Source organism: Elaeis guineensis, chromosome 8, assembly GCF_000442705.2.
Source record: "Elaeis guineensis isolate ETL-2024a chromosome 8, EG11, whole genome shotgun sequence".
Classification (NCBI taxonomy): domain Eukaryota; kingdom Viridiplantae; phylum Streptophyta; class Magnoliopsida; order Arecales; family Arecaceae; genus Elaeis; species Elaeis guineensis.
The window spans coordinates 17,463,383-17,479,739 of NC_026000.2; the positions used below are offsets into that span (position 1 = coordinate 17,463,383).

At 36.5% G+C, this 16,357-nt stretch overlaps 1 protein-coding gene across 6 annotated transcripts in view; it reads right to left on the bottom strand.

Annotated features, from left to right (window-relative positions):
• LOC105049914 (proteasome activator subunit 4) overlaps nt 1-16,101 on the bottom strand; it is a 31,461-nt gene extending 15,360 nt beyond the window's left edge. For 2 of the 6 annotated variants that reach the window (XM_073262075.1, XM_073262073.1), the window contains exons 1-17: nt 15,793-16,099; nt 15,294-15,396; nt 15,066-15,178; nt 12,199-12,321; nt 8,530-8,631; nt 8,272-8,437; nt 2,887-3,003; nt 2,668-2,735; nt 2,463-2,564; nt 2,158-2,374; nt 1,718-1,948; nt 1,506-1,633; nt 1,268-1,385; nt 936-1,151; nt 710-859; nt 503-579; nt 180-397 (exon numbers count right to left, since the gene is read on the bottom strand). In XM_073262075.1, the coding sequence (XP_073118176.1) occupies nt 180-397; nt 503-579; nt 710-859; nt 936-1,151; nt 1,268-1,385; nt 1,506-1,633; nt 1,718-1,948; nt 2,158-2,374; nt 2,463-2,564; nt 2,668-2,735; nt 2,887-3,003; nt 8,272-8,437; nt 8,530-8,631; nt 12,199-12,321; nt 15,066-15,178; nt 15,294-15,396; nt 15,793-15,953 (2,410 nt within the window). In that variant the 5' untranslated portion in view covers nt 15,954-16,099. Of the gene's footprint in view, nt 1-179; nt 398-502; nt 580-709; nt 866-935; nt 1,152-1,267; nt 1,386-1,505; nt 1,634-1,717; nt 1,949-2,157; nt 2,375-2,462; nt 2,565-2,667; nt 2,736-2,886; nt 3,004-8,271; nt 8,438-8,529; nt 8,632-12,198; nt 12,322-15,065; nt 15,179-15,293; nt 15,397-15,792 lie in introns of all 6 variants that reach the window. The other 4 variants (XM_073262074.1, XM_073262077.1, XM_073262076.1 and 1 more) reach the window with 4 other exon arrangements.
• Nucleotides 16,102-16,357: the final 256 nt, after the last annotated feature.

The following is a 16,357-nucleotide window of genomic DNA, read 5'->3' on the forward strand; positions in this document are numbered from 1 at the left end:
AGACAATGTAATTCCTTGAAGGAGAAAAAAAATCCATGAAACACCTATGCATTATGCACTGAAACATAACAGTTTGCCAGTATCTACCCTTTAGTAGGATATGCCAATTGGTTTTCTTTCATCAATTCGACAACTGCTGACTGAAAATCTTCAAAAGAAGGAATGTATGCTACATTTACCTGCCTCAGATTGCACTTTGGTTTGACATATTCTGAGAAGATCATCCAAAGCAGATTGAAAATGAAGACTTAAAAGCTCATTTGCAAAAGAGAGTTCATCTTGACTTGGAATGTGCCACTTGGGGAGAGAATTGAGCTCCTCATTTTTTTCATTCTCATAATCTTTTGAGCAAACCCAGTCTTCCAAAACAGAAGAAACAGGCTGACAAGAGAAAGGCCTGCACAACCAGGAATTTCTTCAGTACACAGAAACAATGACCAGTAGGAGAAACAGTTTAGTCTGCATAAATACGCAATAAATTATGATATAAAATGCTGCATACTTGTACTGGTTGATGGGGTAATAAAGGACCAGGCTTCCAAGGAGAGAGCGAAGGACATGATCGCCAGCTCCATTGACCTATCATTTGTAAACTAAATCATTGTTATGAAAGTTCAAAAGAACTCTAAAACAATACATAAAGCAACCAAAAATTAACCGAGTATAGTAGTCAGTTAAGAATGATGTAGTGTAACATTAGCCTAAAAACCTTCCATGATGGGGCCTGAAATGCTGCTGCAATTGCTTCTTTCAGTTCATCCTGGTAATGAAGCAACACAGGACCCCCATAACTAATGGCTATTGCCAAAACTTTTAGATGGTACTCAAGTGCTGTTTCCAGGGCCGGCGAAAGTGTGGCCTGCAACTAAATGAAGTTCACAACAGATCATTGAGCAATAAAAGGGACATATATAACTATGTGGTACAAAACAGACCTTGGTAGAAGATGATGCACCAGAAGCTCCTCTACCGAAACCTGAAACTGGTGTTCCTCTTAGAGTGGAGGTTATAGTCATTAAAATCGGTTTTATAAGTTGGGTGGCTGCCTCTTCTGGATTAGAATGAACACAGGCACAACATAGAAGCCCAATCTCTGCAGTGGCTCCAGGAAGGATGCTTGTGTTGACAAACTTGGAAATTTTCTTTAGTGACTGAAAAGTTTCAAAAAGAAAAAGGGATCTATAACATGGTCATGATCCAAAATGGAAGAGAAAATTAGGGAAACTGAACAGCTTGAACAGTCATATTCTATAACAAAAACAAAAACCTGATTAAATAAAGCTGTGGACAGTTTTCCTAGCAGGATTTCCAGCATGCAAAAGTAGAATGGACTGTCCTCAACAAGAAAAGTTCCTGATGTTAATGAAGTCTGGATACCCTCGTTCCTGCAGGATCCATAAAACCAAAGATGTGTTTAAGTAGTGAGGAATTTTATCCATAGATGAACATGGAAGAAGGACAAGCAAAGAGTAAACATATCCAAATCCATGGATGCAGCTACTGACATGACACTACTTGGTTCCAAATGTTGAAGCAGAGAAAATAAGCGACAAAAGAACTCATCTAGCCATTCTGATAAACTGATGGTTTGTAGGAATGCAGGCCCATCATCACTACCACCCACCATAGCTAACTGAAATTACAAATGAACAGTAAGATTGAACACATCTATGCTAATAAAAAATGGTACTTGTACAAAATGCATGCTGATACTCACATTGGAAAAAACAGAACCAATTAACTGCATGGTCGCTAAGGTTTTTGGCGGATCATTAGCATCCATCCCAAGCAATGCATTAGATAGAGATACTACTATAAGATCCATGCATGCATCAGCAGTATCACAGTCGTCAGTTTGAGGGGGAGCAGAAATAGAAGTGAGAAAAAGTGAACGACCAGCAAACGCCACTGATGTGACAGCAGTTTTCAACTGGTGAGTAGCTGTCATCTTGTTCAGAAACAAAAAACAGAACTCAGATGGAATCAAAGAAAAAGTTCATAAAGAAGAAAACCCTCAAGCAACCTATTTTTTGTCTTGCCAAATCTAGATGCTTGCAATAAATTTAGTAATTGAGCAATAACTAACTAGAGATGCTAGATTCATCTAGAAGACTAGTAAACTTGTCAGCTGCAGTGCATAAAAGAAGAAATACTTACAGTCTCTAAGGCCAGTTGAAATCTGGATGCAATAAATGGAAGAACCAAAGAGGGCTCCACATATGACAAAATTGAAGTTGCAACAGCAACTGTTTCAGCAAGAGATTCATTTTTGCTATACTGACCACGATCCATTAATTTCAGTACCACTTTGATGAAAGAAGCTCTTTCTAGATTTCCCAAACACAAATCTGCCCGGTTGCTATCACTTGTCTTACTGCATATATGTAATTAGACACAGTTATGTCTAGTGAACCAGTGAGGATTATAACTAACTTGCATCAGCATCTAAATTGAATTCTTACAGCTGCTCGTCCTGAAGGCGCTTTTGGAAGCTAATTACCAAGTACCGCAAGAAACGCTCCAATGAGTAGGTCCAGCGACCTCCGTTAGAAGGATGGTAATATCTACAATGCCAAAAAATTGTCATCATTTATTCTGAAAGGCAGTGATATCGCAAAGAGCATCGCTTAGTAAGTAAAAGTGATCCAACAGAGGTCAGAAACAAACTGCTCTAATAGGTTTGCCAATCTCTCAAAGTACTCTTGGACCAAACTACCAGGCTTCAAGAGATGCACCTGCAATAATACAACATATCATATAACTTAGCAAACTAAAACAGACTGTGATTTTAATAGAATTTCAATTACATTCCTATTTCCTTATGATGGACTCATAAGCCGTTAGGACATTAATTTGGCGTAACAAAAGATATAAAAGTTGTCTTACAATTGACTTTGCTATAGCCTTAGCAGGCATGCCTGACTTGCTGGAAAACAAGAACCTCGTATTCTTAGGGACATCTAAAGGGAAAGGATATAATCCATTCCCATTTGATACAGGAACCTGAGCACACCAAAAAAGTATAAAATTAGAGCAGACATATCATTTCAGCCTATGCAAGCATGATTGCAGATGAAGTGCAAAATGGCAAAATACTTAAAAATGTAACTAATTATATGAAAAGCTGATTTACTTTCTAGTGTTAACTCAAACAATCGGCTATCTTACTAGATCAAAGCATTCCAGATATCAGACCCCATATTGGTCCCCAACCTGTACACCTCTGACCATTGGTACAATACACACCTAGGTACTGACACTCAGTACAGGTGTACCGAGTCTTGGTACCCTATTTCTATGGTACAGAATTGCCCTATTCCAAGCAGTGCAGTCTGGTACAGCAAACCATGTACTAAGTGCATATAAATTGCTAGAACAAAAGAATCCAATAAGCATTTCCAAAATAAATAAATAAACTGAAAAGCACAATAACAAAACAACTAAATAAATTATAGAAGAAACATGGAATGTGAAAAAGCATGACAGATAATCCAGACTGATGTTTTACACTATTCAAATAGTTGTAGGTATGGCTCCAATTAACCACTAGATCTTGAACTTTCTTGGTCCATCTTGCAAATGAGGTGCACAATACAATAGGAACAAAAGCAAGAAGACTAGAATAGAATGAAATGTAACATATGTAACAAAGTTCATGGTTTGTCATTTAATATGTCCAAACACGTCGCCATAAACTAAATGAGTACCCATTAATTAACAAAAAATACAACATAAAAATGACCAGCATCGCATATGACATATGCCACATTAGGAGTGGAATAATAGAATAGCTTTATTGTGCTGTCGCTTATATGAAAAATTAAATTTTAATATTTGTTAAAAGAATACAACCAATCATATATATATACATAAAGCAATACTCTATGGAGGAGCATTGTAGTGTTGCAGCTTCTCAAATGAGTTTTGTTGTGCCACCTGTTTCCTATGTGCCACATGATGTGTGACACATCGGAGCTGACTATGCACACACGTGGCTGCATACTTTTTTTTTTGCTCAGCGCACTCTTGACTTCCTCTGAAGTTTCTTGAAGCCTTTTTTTTCCCTTCTCCGTGGGTCTCTGCCGTCGCTGTCCTCCCCAACCCCCTCCCCCTCCCCTCTCCCGACTCTGGCGCAACTAACCCCCCTTGCCTCCCCTCCCCGGCCCCGAGTGCCTCCCACGCCTTCCGCACCCCGCATGACCGCCCCCTGCACCCTCCATGGCCCCGCCCCGCCGTTGCCCCTCTTGTTTCCTCCCCCAGCCCCGACGAACCCTCCACCTCCGCTGGTGTTCTCACCACCAAATCCGGTCCTTCTTCATTCTCCTCCCCCGATTCTCTCACCGCCGCCGCCTCCACCATCTCCTTAACATTTGTAGTCCATCAAGAATACATATTAACTTCCATTTAATAGATGCATGACGCTTTCTCCTCATATATAAGGTGTGAAATTGTTCTTTCTTATTCACTGTTGCTTCTTTTTACACTGTTATAGAGGTCTGTGTTTCCTTAATTCCATCAGTATGAAAAGAGTAAAAAATAAAAATGAGGGATAAGAAACGAAAACAATATTTTTAAAAAAATATTATTATTAAAAAATAAAATATTATAAAATAATAATAATATTTTTAAAAAATATTAATTTATGATTATTTAAAAATAATAGCGTATTATTTTATAATTTTAAAAATAATAACATACTAATTTATTTTTTAAAATAATATTTTTATTATTTTTTAAAAAATAATATGTTTCGAGATCTGAATCGATCCATCGGATCAGGTCAAACAGTGTTGTTTTATTTTATATTGATTGTTGTTGTAATTATCTTTTTATATTTCATAGTATAATGAATAATTTTATTGTCTTATTGTTGGTATCTTTATTAGGATATTTTTTAAATTTAACTTATAGTATCGGCTTATTTTATATTGATTGTTATTGTAATTATCTTTTTATATTTTATAGCTGCATTTGTTTTGTTATTTATTCCATGTTGTTGGTATTTAATTATAAATCTCTTGATAAGCAAGATTTAAGACATGTTTAATACAGACTAATAAGAATAATACTAGTATTAATTTTTGTTTGAGATTTTTTTTGTTTTCACGGACATGATGGATGGCTGCTAAATTCTAGCAGCAACCTCTATCCAAGTTCATGGGCACTAGAAGGCTACTGCACCATAGCGGCAGCTGTGCTTCGAAATTTCTTTTCGGGACAGTAAAGCTATTGCATCGTGCCAGCAACTGTCTCCGGACCCTCTAACCGACCCTCCCCCCAAATGATATTATAAAACAAGGAGCGAAAGGCTATCATTACTAAAACAGCAACCCTCCTATATAGCTGATAAGAAATCGAATTAGGTTTCTCATATGATGCTAAAAACTACATGATACTGATGGGGAACAAAAAAAAATTACCTGATCCTGCTATGGCTACAGATCATATATATATATATATATATATATATATATAACAATACTCTGTGAAGGAGTATTGAAGTGTTGCCAACTCAGGTTCTTAAATGAGTTTTGTTGTGCCACCTGGAAAGAACACTTCCAGAACACCTCTTCAGTATTGTATGTGTTGTGCGTTGGGAACTCAAAGATTGTTTGTTTATTAACATTTGTAGTCCACAAAGAATACATATTAACTTCCATTTAATAGATGCATGATGCTTCCTCCTCACATATAAATGTGAAATTGTTCTTTCTTATTCACTATTGCTTCTTTTTGTACTATTGCAGAGGTCTGTGTTTTCTTAATTCCATGCTAATTAGTTGTTTCACATTATTTTTCCATCAGTATAAGCACATCAATATTTCTAACTATCAAATATTACATATTATAATCCAACAAACAACAACATTTGAACAATTAAAAATAGGACAACAACATCTGAAAAATTATTTTCGTATATCCGACCCACGCAACGTGCGGGTCGTCGACTAGTTTTTGATAAAATAAAAGAAAAATAGTGTTGAACATCCTTATGAATAATGTTTCATTTAGGTAGGTAAGATCACCCAAAGCATTTGTCAACCGACTGGCTTCACCAGAAAACTGATCAGAATGACTTGAACTAACCAAGTCACCAAGCAAATTCAGACAATCTAGGGCAGCTTAGCCAATTTCATTTTTGCAAAAGATGCAGTAAAATGAATTAACAAGGTACAGGTGCAAAAATTTTTTCTTCATATTATCAAAAATAACAAATAGTAAAGTGATAAATAGAGATGTCAAAGCACTTAATAAAAGCATAACGTCAGTGATCCTTCAAATCTCTCTTAAGTCACAATTGATGGGTTTCTCAAATAAGAAGCTTAGTTTCAATATTTCATGGATATGAGAAGCCTTTAACTTCCCTAACCACTGCTTTAAACAGGTTTCACAAAGATTAAAATATCCTGACATCATATAGGATTGCTCAGGCCTAGTAAAGTTGGTCACAACAAACCAATGTGGTGCATTTAACACCTCAAAATAGCCTAGTCACATTGAGACATATCAAATAATAGCCTGATGAATTTCAAATTGAGGCCCCTTGAAGTCTAGATTGCATTTGAATCTAAAATTTGACTTTCAATGAAAAATTCTTAGATGTAATTCTGCATACACCCTAATGACTGCATATCAAGAGACTCCTTTGTCTAAATATATATTATTTTTTTAACATACAAAAGACTCAAAGTACACATGTAAACATCTCCTACCTAAATCCCTTACACAGTAATTCCTCAACCTTGATATAGCTTGATGCTGACCTCAATCGTCTCTAATTCTAACCTTCCACTAAAAAGGTACCAGACAATGAATACCTACCATAGGATGTGTTTCAATGCCTAATTCACTTCTAGGTCCCATATGAATCATGACCCCTTTCAACAAAATTATAGTGGGTGTGCATCTTCTTTCTTTTTTTCTTTACGGCATCTGCATTAGACTGTTCCAAACATGTGGCTAACATAGAAAGTATCCATTCCACCACTTGAACATCGAGCACTTTAATCCTAAATATATTATCCACTGAGTCAAAGTTGTCATAGTTATCAAAATGGCCTTGGAAAATCTCATCATCTATGAGACCTTCATCAAGGACAACAATCTACACAATAGTTAGCTTCATACAAACTCTCATTTCTATTTCATATTGTTTCCTGTCCTCTTTGACGATTTTATTTTCTTGAGGACTCATGAAGACTTTCTTTCTGAAAGGCAATTTGAGCTGGCAATGGCACATGCTGCAGAGTGATTCAAGTGGGAACCAGAGCCCTGGAGTGTTGGGTGCTGGTTTCATGTCAGTAAAGTACATATTGGCCAGCATGGACCAGCATGAACAGCTGTTAGATCCTTGATCTCATCATGAGAACAATTCAAGCTAATGCATAACCTGCCATTACAATAGCAAATTAAAATATCGGTGCCAAAATGATGCACACCAAAGAAATGACCCAATTGCTTAACCATAAATCAACAAAGAACAAGTACAGATTTTTCTGTCTATATTTTTTTTAAATTAATATAAAAATTTAAAAAAAAAAAAAAAGAAACATTGCTCTTCTTGAACAAAAAGGAAGCACAAATACTAATGGAGAAATATTATGAAGACAAAGATGTCAATGTTGAGTTTCTAAAAAGATAACTATTCATTTCATATTTAATCAACATGTTGCCATGCTTGCTTTTTTCTAAACTTCTAATAAAGACAACCCTAAAAGGAATCCAGAATATCCAATAGCTTTATTTTGCTTCACTTCTTCAAAAATATAGTGTGTCAATGCAGAATCATCGATTTCAAATTACAGCCTGTTAGAGTATAGGAATATAGCTAAATTAGAAGATTGATGCCTAATTCAGGAAATCCTAAAGCTAATAGAGCTCTTAGGAATAATAACAAAATATAGCGATGACACATAAACCTTACAACTCGCATCTATAATGCAAAGTACCAGGTGCAAGCTAAAATACTGATCCTGCATCACAATCAAGACATGCTTTACCCTCCACAAACTTAATATCAAAATTGTCTGCATGCACTGCCAGTTTTCTGCTAGCAATTTAGTTTGCTATCTTATCAGAATGACATTATAAGTTTGGCACTGTTTAGTTTTAATTTCATTTTTTTTTCTCAGAAACTACATAGAAAAGTCAGCTAACTAAAAATAATATTAAAATGATGACAGGGTAGGCATAATCTTTTTTTTTTTTTTCCCACTATTGTCTGCCCAAGCCGGTATGCCACACAACTATCAGGAAAACTTCTTCCCTCACCTCAAATAAGTTTAAAAATCGTGTAAAAAGTGCTGACAAAAAAACTTCCCAGTCAATTGACTTGCAGCTCTTTATACAACGTGCAATGACAGAAGCCCATTGAATGTCCCAAAATTGGCAATTTGGTATAGAGTCCCATAGATCAAGACACTGCTTAATCCAATTGCTGCAACCATAAGCGGGAAGGTTAAACAAATACTTGCAAAGTGGGAGGAGAAAAGTAGATTATGTGGCTTTTTTATATGTTTCTTCATGTACCTTGTAAAGTAGTTCTGGTTCTCCAAGTTCACAGGAAGAAACAGTCTTACAAAGCCAGCACCTTCAAAGGCTGAATTATGCCATGGGTTTTCCATTAAAGCCCTGCAAATTTGTTGAGTGAGACAGAGGAGTGCAACCAAGATGAAAGCTAGTGAGCAGGATTTACAGCTATATAATGTTCAACTTCAAGTAGAATTCTGAAATTGATTGCATCGTGTAATTTCTACAGATGCTTGGTGTTGTTTATTTGCATACATCTAGCTTCTAATGATGAAAATGCAAAATAAAGAACTATATGCCTCTGTACACTGATTAATCACACAGAAGGGGGGATGAAATGAAATATCTAAGCTGATCAACAGAATAACATGAAACAATACCTTACATTATGAGAATGGCATGATAAATGATTGCACTTGATCTAACAGTGCAAAGTACAAATTGGAGAGATGTATATGAAATATTTAATGATTTTAATCATGGCTGGAATTAACAAATAAAGGTCAACACTGCCGCAGGGACTGCTGTGTTTTGTAACCAAAAGTATACTTGCTCAAAATTATTCTTCTAAATGCTGAAACAAGAGCCCATAGCTCAATTGCATATCACATTAATATAGGCCTGGCCTTGTCTGTTCAATGATTGTCCTTTTCAGCTCCAAGAAATTGGCCCAAAATTGGGCCTAGCCTGGTGGGGTAAATAACTCAAGTTCGTGTCAAGCAAACTGACTCGATACCAGCGTTGGTTCCAAAGTTCGCCAAACCAATACCGGAGGTCGTACTAGCTAGCAACCAGCTCAGTACAGTATGGGTCTGTATCATGTTGTTTCACAGCGTACCAAAAACAAGGAAAGGGAGAGAGGAAGGGGAAGGCCCTCTACACCCAAACCCGAGCCAGGGGTGGGGGGGGGGTGCTTATCTAAACCCTAACCCTAGCAGAGGCAAGAGAGAGAAAGAGGCAGAGAGGGGAAGAGGGAGAGGGAAAAGGGAAGGGTCGAGGGCTTAACAGTGATTGCCAAGAGGAAGCAAGTCCATCACCATCGAAAACCCTTGAATGATCATGAGCTGTGGGGAGGGGGAGTTTAAACCGAACCAAGGGTGGGGTTAGTTGAACCAGGGGTTTGGGGAGGGGTTTTATTGCGGTGAACCACCAGGTGTGGGAAGGTTATAGCCGAAGCATCCCGACCCAGCAGAACCATTCCGACTTGGCATCGGTTCACGTCAGTTCAGAAATCACTGGTTGGTTCCACCTTGTCTAGCATGATGGCAGGTTAGGTTGGACTCATGTTGGGCCAATGGTGAACAGCCACCGTAGTACAAGTCCATGCGATGCAATAGCACATATACTTAATCATCATCTACTACCTGAGAATCATGCATTAGGGCCCTATAGTTGATTTCCATCAATTTAGGATTCTAACTGAATCACTGGTGGCATTCTAGTATTCTCATCACAACCTTGTTATCAAGGTACTTCTCTGGTTGCTGGAAATGGTATTTAATATTACTTTTCCAGGGCAACTCAGAGTTCCTAGAAGCACAAGCCATGTAGTTAAATTATGATGTAGCAGAGATCTGAGGGTCCATCAAAGCAAATGGCAAAACCTACTGCAGTCTACAAAAATCAGCTAGGTTTAAGAACACCTAAATTTTAACATATATATAGAATTTGAGTGATCTTGGGCTAGTTAGAAAGATCTCTTCAATATCTACAATAATAAAGTTGATATGTTCAGCCCTTGGTCAAGTTTGCTTGTTTTCAGGATCCAGACTGGGCAAAGACTTCAGCTGTAATTTAGTTCTGATTGCCAAAATATTAGTCATATTTTAGTTCTTTAGTGAGAAGTGCAGTGGATTAGAAATTCTCTAGGGTTACTATTGCAGTGCAGTTTGGATTAGAAATTCTCTAGTGTTACTATTGTTGGTGGTCTGTTTAAATAGCTATCATAAGGGTTGCAAGCAGATTGATCTTTTGAGATATAACAAGTTTGAAGTATTGGATTTTTCGCGGTAGATTTGCCATTTCTCCTCTTCCTGACCCTATTCCTATTCTTCTCCTTCTTTATTGATATTTTCTAATTTCTAAAGATTCTAAAGATTCACCAAGTTCACATTCCACATCACATTGCAATGAGTTAGATTCTTCTATCTTACTTGTCAATTGAATATTGCACCAAATCATGCAATGTGCCTCATGTTGTGATTGACAAACCAGGGCATTCAAGCGAATACTGTTATTTAACATGGGAGTGGTTTCGTAAAGCACCCAGTCCTCGTAACCTGCCATAAAAGATAAACAGTCAATCTATACTTGCCTTGTAATGAGATTGGCACTGCCACTAGATGATACAGACTGATATGGCTACTTAGGCCACCTACGCACGCACCTTAGTTCGCGCATGCTCTAGTCGCTTCTTCTCAACTCCTTCCTTTCCCTTTCATTCACCTTTCTAATCACCTTTTGTATCATCATTCATTGTTCCACCATTAAATTTATTTATGAGTCCTCAAGATAGATACCTTGTGTCTAGCATACCTTGGTCATTGTCCCCTAGGTCTAGATCGACTTTCCCTCCTTTTGTTTCATTTTTGAAGGGGGGTTCAGAAGTACGGTCTACTTTGATCATGATTAATTCTGACGATTAGCTTCTGCAAGCTAAGTTAATGAGAATTCCCTGCTTGTTTTGTTATTTATATTAATTCATCCATCACATTGAGAGTAAAATTCAGATTTTTCACCAGAGAATTCTCCATAACTTTTGACAAATATTCCATGAAACAAATAGGACAGCACCAATTCAAAAGATTATGCAGCATAGAGCCTCAATCATGAATACTCTAAACCTTAGGTGTATCATATAGATCTACTAAGATGATCCTGATATACAGAATAAACTTATTGGTCCTTGGTCAGCATTTGTGTTTGAGTTGTCAGCTAAAAAGTTTTCAACAATCGAAACTAGCTTTTTGCTTTTTGGGTGAGACTATTGAAACCTAGTTTATGGCATTATTACAGTTGACCTCTCACAGCCTAAAAGTTCAAATTCTATTCTTTCTGGAGTTTTTTAATCTCTCATGACTTTTTATTATGCTTATTAGTTTTTCAGCATTATGTGCTTAGCGTCCACCTTCCACTTAATATCATTCAGGACATCATAGGAAAAGAAAATAGAACTTTGATATTGAGTGTGACTGTTTGCAGTTGCAGTTGATCCTACTATTACCTTTCCTCAACCTATGGCAACCCCACCAATATTAAGAACTCCTAAACATAAAGAATGCTAGTAAGTTTCTTCGTCAAATTTCATATGTTTGAAAACAAAGAAAATGGATAGGGCTACACTTGCTAAAAAACTAAACTAAACAAGATGTAACATGGTTCCCCAAAAAACAAACCCACATGGATTTCATATCAGCAAGGTGAAGTAACAACTTGTTCTGTTCTCTCTCTCACTATTAATGGCCAGCCAAATAGTAACATTTACCATGAGTTCAAAACCATCCAACAAATCATTAAGTAAGATATGTGTGTGTGTGTGTGCGCGCGCACGCCTGATTTCAAAACCATCCTGCAACTTTAAATGTTTGTGGCAGACAATTAATTTCCCAATTACCAAGCCCTGCATGACAAGAAACTTGAAACCAATGAGGAAAAAAAAAAAGCACATACCTGAACTCTGACCATATTTCCGAAGCAGAACCTGCAGGAAAGAACTTCCGGCAGGATCGAGCAAGGGACATGACAGTTTCAAAATGCCGCTGTCTCAGTCTCCAACCCTCAGGGCCAGTATTTCTGCTAATATAAGACACTCAAGTTTAAAAAATGATTCAAATTCGAACCAAAAAGTTCAGTTAGCAAGAAAACTTCACCATGCTAAAGACCAGCTACATCCTTAAAACAGTAGGTCACCCAAGAAATTCACAAGTCAAGAGTAAAAAAGAAATGATGATAGAAAGGCAAAGCTTCAGAAAAGTACTAAGAAAAAAATAGATTCATGATCTCTGCAATTTGATTTTGCCATGACCAAAAAAGTTCATTCAAAGAATAAGGTCACAATGCATATTAAGACCATCCAGCTTGCATTCATATAAGAAATGTTATGAGTTTTGACTAGTTAATTCTCTAAACAAATCTTAACCTGATATTAACCCTCTAATCCTGTGTTTAGTTGGGTTCATGAGAGGATGGATGGATGGCCTCCATCCATTGTTTGGTTTAAAAAATTACAGGGAGGACGAATGAAAAAGGAGGGATTGTCCATCTATCCGGGCCCACCAATTTGCATCCTCCCAAATTAGGAGGATACAAGGATGGATGAAGTATTGATGGATGAATTTTTTCATTGACAAAATTATCTCTCATTAATTTTTTTAATAAAACTATAATATTTCTTCACTTTTCATCATATTATTTATATATATTTTTTAATATATACTATTAATCATATACTATTAAATTTTTTTACTAATTATTTTAATTTTAGTATATAATTATGATAATTATAATTAAATAATTAAAATTATCTCCTATATCTCTATTTTTATTTACTATTTTTTAATTAACTATTTGTATAATATTAATTAACTATTTAAATTACATTATAAATTAATTAGTTATTTATATAATTAATTCATTAATAATCAATTTATAAAATTATTTATTAAATTAAATATTTATATAATTTATTATATATTTTTTTATATAATTATAGATTAGCATGATTATAAGTTTATATTTTATTTACGTCTTTAGTATAAATAAGTATTATAAATTGACAATAGTAATATTTTCATCAAAGGATAATCTAGTAAAAATGTCATATAAGTATCATATATCCTCCCTTTCATTCCTCCTATATCAAACAGAATAGGAAATAGTTTCCATCCATCCATCCTTTTTTTCACCAAATATATGAAAGGATGGATGGATATGAAAGGATGGATAGAAGATCCATCCATTCTCATCTATCCTTTCTTCAATCCATCTTTCATACCAAACAGAGGGTAAATGGTCCCAAGTTCCTACAAGCCGCGATGACTCTAGATGTAAAAAGGACCTGTCTCTAAATCTAGAACTAGAAGCCAACTTGGTGGATCAGGAGCTCAAATTAAACATGCAACCAACAAGTACCCATGATGTCTAAAGTTTCCTTAGACTTGTAAAGAGTCTAGACCAAGAGAGGTCTTAACTAAATAACACCTCCAAATGTTACAAGTATATAACTAAATCTAATTCAATACAATAAAAAATATACAAAAATCCTTAAATTAGTCCAAGAATTCTTATGATAATTTCTTGTATGTCTTCCCTTAATCAAAAGTCTTCCTCAAAATTTGATCACCATGATGAAGAGAATCAATACATTGATATTGGATAAGATTTCAAGCACTATTAATCGCATGTTGTATCATATTGACCTTTGCTAACATCAGCACCAAAAAATACACAACATTGAAACGAGTATAGCTGATACAACATCATGACACACTACGAAACCTTATTATTTTTCTAATATAGAATTTTTATGATGGTTCCTTATTAATGGATAGACGTTTTTTTACCTTTGAGATTGTCCATTTCATTCATGTAATACACAAAACACTATTAATCCTTTCCCCACTTACCATTTTTTTTTAGATAGTAAAGAACTACTATACTATATTAGTCAATCCAATTAATAAACTAACATAAAATAACATACATACATCAGTAAAACTGACAAAACAAACAGAGTTTCTAGAAAGGTTTGGCCAGAGTATGACAGTAGCTCAATATGAACCCTTTAAAATGTGATAAGTGTGAATTGTGTCAGTGTAGCCTCAATGCAGTATGCCTTCCAGGAGTCAACAGCTTGTAATGAAAGAAGACTGTTATTACTAGCCAAAATAATAATAATAATAATGTTTTTTTTTTCCATCTCTTTCAGAGTCCCCCCAACAAATACCATATTGTTTGGAGATCGATTAAATTTAATCAGTCAACCAGACCCCATAAAACTAAGAACTTTTAATAAATCACATACATGAATTAATTTCAATGCTTGTTTTATTATTTGATTATTCATGCACTTACTGAGGCCATTTTACTTTCCATTCTCTGATGATCATGGCCCAAAGCTCTTCCATTGCTCTTCTTAATTACATATCACTCCTTTTCTGATCAGATCTATTGTTGCCAGGAGAAAGATTGCTTAAATTTCCAACTTCCCAATACCACATACAATTGAGGTTTATTCTAAGTGATGGTCAGCATCATCAGCCAAACAAGAGAGATGAACATGCATGAAGATTCATAAATATCTATTATGGGCCACTTGAACATTTCAAAGTTAAAAAGTACAAGGATGACTGACTCCTAGGTAATGAACGGCATGAGAACACCCCATGAGAATACGAACAAACTGGAACAGTCACATGACTCTATTACTAATTTGGCAGTGACTAGCAGAACCAAAAGATGTGAGGGCGCTAAGTTATGATGTTTTTGTTTTAAGGATTATAAGCAGCATGGCTGGATAATTAAACAGGGAAAATCACCTTTTAAAGTGCGTACGCATCAAAGTGTCATAGATTGGTCTCCACTGAATGCTTATTGACAATTTCTTTCCATGCTTCCTCAAAAGCTTGACTAAGATACTCCCCCATCTAACCTAATTAACATAGATGAGATTCAGAATCACAATACAACATAGACCAGAGTTTCGTAAAAAGCAGAACATATCAATTGAATCCCATACATATTAATGTCATAAGCATCATGCTTACCTGAGCATAAAGCTTGTTCTGTGATGCATGAAACACCTCCAAACCAAACTCCACAAGCTCCTTTACATCTGCCGGGGAAACTTCGCTTTTCGCTTTTAAGAAACTAGAAAAGACAAGGAAAAAAACAAAAGGTGTGAGCAGAAAATGACAACGAAAAGTTCATATATATATATATGAAGAACAATACAAGAGTCATGAACAACTAAAGACCTAAGAAACGAACTAGAACTTGAAAAATTGACACTATTGAAGCAGACATGATCAAAGTCATCAAAAATAAAAAAATCTAAAGAATTAGCCAGCACATGTTTTCCATCATCTAAGTTAAAACAATCAAGAAACGACGGAAAACAATCAAAGAAAGCAGAACAAATTCATTTCGATGATCTAGACCCTAGAAATCAAGAAACGGGGGCAAATCAATAAACGAGTGGAGGAGGAGAAGAGAAGAGAGAGAGAGAGAGAGAGAGAGAGAGAGAGAGAGAGAGGATCGGCTCACAGGTCGATGATGGAGATCCACTTGAGGGTAGAGTAGACAGAGTCAGGATCGTCCGGCCGCCACGTATCCTTCACGGATCTCACCACCGTGGCGAAGGACTCCGCCTCCCTTTTCGTCTCCTCCGCCACCGGCGGTGGAAGCCATGCGTTGTAGAGATGCATCACCTCCCTTCTCTTCCCTCGCTCTCTCCTCTCTCTCTCTCTCTCTCTCTCGCTGTGGGCTTCCTCGGTGGTCGAGGTTTCTTGATTTCTCGCGCCTGGGAGACCACTTGGGTGCTTATATCCTTCTCCGCTTTCTTCGTCCCCAAGACGAGAAGCGCGGTATAATATTTCGCTGGAGTCACCTGCGGGGAAGACTTATGGGGGCTTGACCGCTCGTAGGAACGCGGTCGGGTCACGCTATGGAGTTGCGCCACCGCTGCTTCGCCTGGGATGACGTCTGTTATTTAAGTGCACACCGGCAGTTAAGATATTCATCGATCAGTATCGGATGATTCTTATTGGATGATCCGGGATCTGGGGTGGTCAAGATTTGTTTGCCAGGTGGACTTCGGTGTTGGGGGTAG